The sequence below is a fragment of the Octopus bimaculoides genome, chromosome 12 (assembly GCF_001194135.2).
Source record: "Octopus bimaculoides isolate UCB-OBI-ISO-001 chromosome 12, ASM119413v2, whole genome shotgun sequence".
In the NCBI taxonomy this organism is placed as follows: Eukaryota; Metazoa; Mollusca; class Cephalopoda; order Octopoda; family Octopodidae; genus Octopus; species Octopus bimaculoides.
The window spans coordinates 14,662,039-14,668,470 of record NC_068992.1 but is presented as its reverse complement, the minus strand read 5'-3'; the positions used below and the strand labels follow the sequence as shown (position 1 = coordinate 14,668,470).

Sequence of the window (6,432 nt, the reverse complement as noted above, 5' to 3'; positions counted from 1 at the left end):
CCCTGAAAGGATGAAACGCAAAGTCAGTCTCAACAGAATTTGAAGTCAGAACGAAGCGACAGGTGATATACCACTAAGTTGTATCGTCCAGGATGCTAACGATTCTGCTAGCTCACTGCCTTTTTAATAATGTTAATAATAATCCTTTCTACTATGCACTCAAAGCCTGATGATTGCAGTGTTCAACTGGTACAGAATTACCTCGACCCTGAAAGGGTGAAAGGCAAAGTCAACCTCAGCAGAATTTGAACTCAGAACATAAAAATGAATAAAATGTTGTTAATCATTTTGTACAATGCATTAAAGGTTCTGCCAGCTCACCGCTTTACAATATGTCCAAAACATAAAAGGAAGAATACCTTAAAATCTATGAGAGCATGGTTTCCATATAAATATTCATCCAATCCTGATACTTTGAGCAAATAGTTAGTAGCATCCAAATCTTTAAGTCCCAGCTCCTTAGCTCTTCTTTTTACCAGATCAGACACTAACTGTTTTGGGTAAAAGCTGCACAATACTTCTTCTTTGACAACCTAGATTTACAAAAATAAAAACCCAACAATATTAATAATAATAATAATAATAATAATAATAATGATGATGATGATGATTTCATTTATTTGCCAGAAGGGTGAAGGATGAGAGGGACAATACAGAGACAGACATAAAGTGTGGGGATTTACAGATAATAATGAAATGATAAAAAAAAATGTATACTCAGTGACATATATGCATAGCATACCAAGTTAAAAAAAAGTGGGGGGATGATAGAGATGTGGCCCTCTTGATACAGGAATGCCTCTAGGGATAATCGAGGAACCCCACTGTCCGGAATTTCCCAGAGACCCTATGAGCAAGTGCCCCTTCCAATTCCTTCTCTCCGACTCACAGGACTACACTTAGAGAGGCACCATCCACTCTTGCCATTTTCACAACTTTCACCCGCCTCTCAATAAACTCACTCAAGGACAGCACTTTGCTCTCCACTCTCAATTTCCTTTTCAATGTATCTGTCCTCATGCCTTTCAGCCTTGTCCACCAAACAACCTCTTTTGCCACAGCCACCAGGCAAAGGAAAACTGCCTTGCCTATCCGATTGAAGGAGGGTGGCGGTGCGATCATCACTACAAACTCGGCCAACAGACGGATCCGTCCCACACGTGACAGCAGCTGTTCAGCATAACCCCTCAAGTCAGCAATTCCCAGACACTGAACGAGGGTGTGCAGAATGATTTCATCACTCTGCGTGCACCTCGGACAAGTCTGTCTGACAGCAGATCCATGCCTGTAGAGCTTATCTCGAACCGGTAGTGCCCCCCCCACCACCACCACCAGTAGCACTGCCAGGCCAAGGAGATCTGAAAATTATCCATAATAGTTCCCGACCAGAAAGTCCTCTGGAACAGACTAGCTAGGTCATTCTCGTCAGCTCCCAGTGTCTCCCTGGGAATGTCATTGCACTTCCCCACCACTAATCCTCTATAAATTTCTAATATAAAACATCCACTGATCCCATTGCCCAACTGGTAGAAGGTTGTGAGTGCCTGACGACACTCTAGGTGCCAGGCAGCCAGTCTCCCTGCTTTCTTCACACAGGACTGCAGCTCTGTCAAGGAAATGAGCTGCGGAAAGATGAACCTCACAAATGGAACCCACACACACTCACCACCCAGAAATCGTTGCAGGTGGTGTAATCTAAGCACATGTCAGCATACCTAATCTGCCACTCAGAGGATGCTGGCAACAGATTGACTGCCTGACCATTGGAACACGTCCCTTCCACAAGAATTTAAATAAGAGATGTTCCAAACTGGTCAAGCAGTAACTTGGACAAGGCATGGTGGTCAGGCGATAAATGATAACAGAGGTGATGTAATCATTTGTCACCTTCGCCCAACCTCTCAGGGACAGCTTTCTTTCAGCCCATTTCTGGGTAAGGCTGGCCATCCTGTTTGCCATCTCATCCCAGTTCTTATCAACCTGAAGGTCAGGACCAAAACCAGACCCTGAGCACTTTAACAGGACCGTTAGTTCATCATCATCATCATCATCGTTTAACGTCCGCTTTTCAATAACAATAATTAACTGATTGGAAGTGTTATCATGTACATTGTTTTGTCTTGGTATAAAAGATGGGCTACAGCAAGTATTCTGCTCAATACCACAGATTTGCTTGTCAGTTGTTTGACCTTAACAAGTTGAGCATGTCCCTTGGTGGCTGACAATATGTGCATCTCTGATCATGAGCAGAAGTAGTGGGGGAGCATCATAGCCATGTACTGAAAGGAATTTTGTGGGGTTTCAATAATTCCTCTGGAAACATGGGTGTTTTGTTCAACATCCTTAAACAACCCTTATTCAGGGACCTTTTGAGTGGAAAGGGCCACTCAACCTAAAGAAAATTCTAACTGGGCCCCACCTGCAAGGTCATGCGCTGTTTATCTTGATATGAGAGCACCATGTCATGCACATGTGGTTGCGATGCATGCATCTGGTGTACCCTTATCAGACGAGTAGTCATGATGGGTATTTTGGGCTTCGTATATTTTACCCCAGTGTCACTTTGATGGCATGCACTACTTTCTCACTCAATAATGATAATAATAATAATAATGGTTTCAAATTTTGCAACAAGGGCAGCAGTTTTGGGGAAGGGGATAAGTCGATTACCCCAGTATTCAACAGGTACTTATTTTATCAACTCAGAAACGGTGAAAGACAAAGTCAACCCACAGAATTTGAACTTTGAACATAAAGGCAGAGAAAATGCTTCTAAACATTTTGTCCAGTGTGCTAATGATTCTACCAGCTCACTGCCTTAATAATAATAATAATAATAATAATAATAATAATAATAATAATAATAATAACAACAACAACAACAATTAACAAGGAAGTACTACAGCTAATTTATTTGACTAACCAATTTAAAAAAATAGTGTCCCAGTATAGCCATAGTCCAGTGGCTGAAACAAGTAAATGCGTACAACAACACATATTCTTTTCTACTCTAAGCACAAGGCCCAAAATTTTGGGGGAGGGGTCCAGTTGATTACATTGACCCCAGTACCCTGAAAGGATGAATGGCAAAGTTGACCTCAGAGGAATTTGAACTCAGAACATAAAGACAGATGAAAAACCGCTAAGCATTTCACCTGGTGTACTAACATTTCTTATTTCTTTATTACCCACAAGGGGCTAAACATAGAGGGGACAAATAAGGACAGACAAAGGGATTAAGTCAATTACATCGACCCCAGTGCGTAACTGGTACTTAATTTATCGACCCCGAAAGGATGAAAGGCAAAGTCGACCTCGGCGGAATTTGAACTCAGAACGTAACGGCAGGCGAAATACCGCTAAGCATTTTGCCTGGCGTGCTAACGTTTCTGCCAGCTCACCGTCTTTATAATAACACATGTTGCTGATCAATTTATCAACACAGAAATAGATAATGAAGTGAACATACCTTTTTGTCTCGAGAGACCTCAATTGAAAAATAACCCTCAGTTAGTTTCTCTGCATTCAATTTCTCTATAATCGTTGTTCTCAATTCTTTTTTACACAGCCGAGGAGGGAAGCAGTATCTAATTCTTTCATCCCATCCCTACAAGAAAAAAAAAAAAAAGTTAAAACCAAAATAACCGGAGAAAGTCTACAAACTTCTATATTTTGTCTTTCTTTGTCTTTCTTTTCTTTTCTAGTTTCAGCTCGAGAGCTGTGGCTTTGCTGCACTTTCACCAAACCTCCTCTGATGTGTGACATTTAGCAAATGAAGGAGTTTGACATTGCTGCCCTTATCTGTGTGAGGTGGGTTCATCCCGAACCCTTGATAAGAGGAGATCCAGTTTTGTTTTGAAGATGCCTACATCTACTCTATGTTGGTCTCTCATGCTTTGTGTTTGTCCCTGCAGTGAAAAACAAACAAAAAAAAAAAAACAGTTTTTATACATTATTCATTAAAAGTTTCATTGCCAGTACCGCCTGAATGGCCTTCGTGCGGGTGACACGTAAAAGCACCCACTACACTCTCTGAGTGGTTGGCGTTAGGAAGGGCATCCAGCTGTAGAAACTCTGCCAAATTAGATTGGAGCCTGGTGTTGCCATCCGGTTTCACCATTCCTCAGTCAAATCGTCCAACCCATGCTAGCATGGAAAGCGGACGTTAAACGACGATGATGATTATAAGTGTCAATTCTAAACAGGATCAATGAGAAGAATCAGATACTGTGTGTCATGGTATAAATAAATTAAGGTGCAATTGCATTGGATGTGCAGCATAAAAAAAGTTTCTTAATTAATCTTTCAGGTAACTGTTAGAGACCCTCTAGGAAAAAGGGAGATAACTTTAAGAAATCTAGAAGGTATTGCTCAAAAATTTATTTACATATTTAGAAGAAAATCTTGCTAATTCTAAGACTAACAAATTATCATGTAGATATAAAAGAGTTCAATTATCCCTTTGGCACTTAAACAAGCCATATCAAGCCCAAATGTTCTCCCTGTTTTATGTTCAAATTGGCCCAATCCAGCCTCTCACACCTACCCTACAATGTCATTCTAAAAATAAACAGTCATGTTATCAAAAATTTTCAAAGCTATGAGATAATGCATAATTAATTCAAAACAATATGAATAAATATGGATTACATTTGACAGAATGATTTGAATGTTAAAGAGTTAACCCTTTCGTGACCAACCCAGCTGAAATTGGCTCTGGCTCTGAGTACAAATGTCTTCTTTTCTGAATTAAAGTTCTGAATTAAAATCTTCCACCAAACCTTAGTCACAATTTATGTTCCTAACACCAGCTGAATGATAACTAAGTTATTTTACAAAGTTCTTTGTTATATTTAAAGTAATCGAAAGAAACACAGAGCATCTAAAAATAAATACAGAAATGAAAGGGTCAAACAAACAGGAACAATTTATCTCACCTAATTTTGGAAAGGGATAGCATCAGGGTCTCTGCAATATCATTAGTAATCTGGTCAACCAGCAAGTCATAGATAATGCGTTCCAGAAAAGGAAAAAAACTAATAAAATAACACAAGTCCAGGGGTCACCTTCATCATCATCATCATCATCATTGTCGACGTCATTTAACGTCTGCCTTCCATGCTAGCATGGGTAGGGCAGTTTCACAAGAGCTGGTCAGGCAGAAGCCTGCACCAAACTTCTGTAACTGTTTTGGCAGGATTTTTACAGCTGGATGCTCTTCCAAACATCAACCACTCAGCAGAGTTGACTTAGTGCTTTTTACATGGCACAAGCACCAGCAAGGTCAGTTTTGGCAACGTTTTTACAGCTGGATGCCCTTCCAAACACCAACCACTTTACAGTGTGGACTGTGTGCTTTTGAGTGGCATCTGCACTGACAGGGTCACCAAGTATTTGCAAAACAAACAAAAAAATCTTCTAAGAAGACAAAACCCTTCAAGGTGGTACCCCAACATGGCTGAAAGTTCAATGACTGAAACAAGTAAGAAAGATAAAAAATAATAGTAAAAAATTTCTTACCAAGTGATCCCTTTCTAGAACAATCTTATCACAGTAAGCCTTGATCCTTACACGGAAATTTTCCACTTCACTAGATTGCAGATCTGTTAATTCATAACTTGGAACTAATAATGAGAGTTAAAAAAAATACAAGACAATTAGATACTTAACTTCGTCAAGCATTACCATAGCATTCAATTCTAAGTAGCTCATGATAATTACAACAATTGAGATCCAGTAATCAAAGCCTAGCAAGACTGATTCGTTAAAATTAATTCTCTTGCTATTAATTGAAATTTACACTTTTGATTTTTTTTCTTTTTTTGCCTTGTTTTGCAATTTTTCTGGTGTTTTTTTGTTTTGTTTTATTTCATAAAGTTTCAGCAATGGAAGAAGAACCCAACGAGAAAATTATATTATGAAATTAAATTTGGTGGTAACTAACTTAATATTGAATAGTGTAAGAAAATACATTAAGACAAATTGAAACAAGTGAATACAAAGCATGCACATATGTGCATATATGTTTATGCATATATATATATATCTGTATGTATACACATATGCACATAAAAAGTGCCACAGCCTTGCGGTTGAGGGTACTCGTGGAAGAGGTAGACCCAGGAAGACCTGGGATGAGGTGATGAAGCAAGACCTCCGAACATTAGGCCTCACCGAGGCAATGACTTGTGACCGAGACCTTTGGAAATATGCTGTGCGTGAGAAGACCCAGCAAGACAAGTGAGACCATAACCTGTGGCCTTTACCAAGGGTGTAGCCAGCCCACTTATGCGTACCTGTCCTTCTTTGGACACAAAACCCTGCTTGCGAAGACCCGTTGAGGCAAGTGAAATCGAAATTGAAAATTGAACCAAATTCGTTGACTGGTAACCATGCCAACCTTCCTTCATTGGACACTAAACTCAGCTTGCA

The 6,432-nt window shown here is 39.7% G+C and overlaps 1 protein-coding gene across 1 annotated transcript in view; it reads right to left on the bottom strand.

The window, feature by feature from the left end:
* The window catches only part of LOC106874488 (phosphatidylinositol 4,5-bisphosphate 3-kinase catalytic subunit beta isoform), a gene marked incomplete at its 3' end in the record, with an annotated part of 65,500 nt that overhangs the window by 23,707 nt on the left and 35,361 nt on the right, over positions 1-6,432 (bottom strand). The window contains exons 5-7 of the mRNA XM_052972246.1: positions 5,521-5,624; positions 3,470-3,607; positions 360-533 (exon numbers count right to left, since the gene is read on the bottom strand). Of these exons, the coding sequence (XP_052828206.1) occupies positions 360-533; positions 3,470-3,607; positions 5,521-5,624 (416 nt within the window). The remainder of the gene's footprint in view (positions 1-359; positions 534-3,469; positions 3,608-5,520; positions 5,625-6,432) is intronic.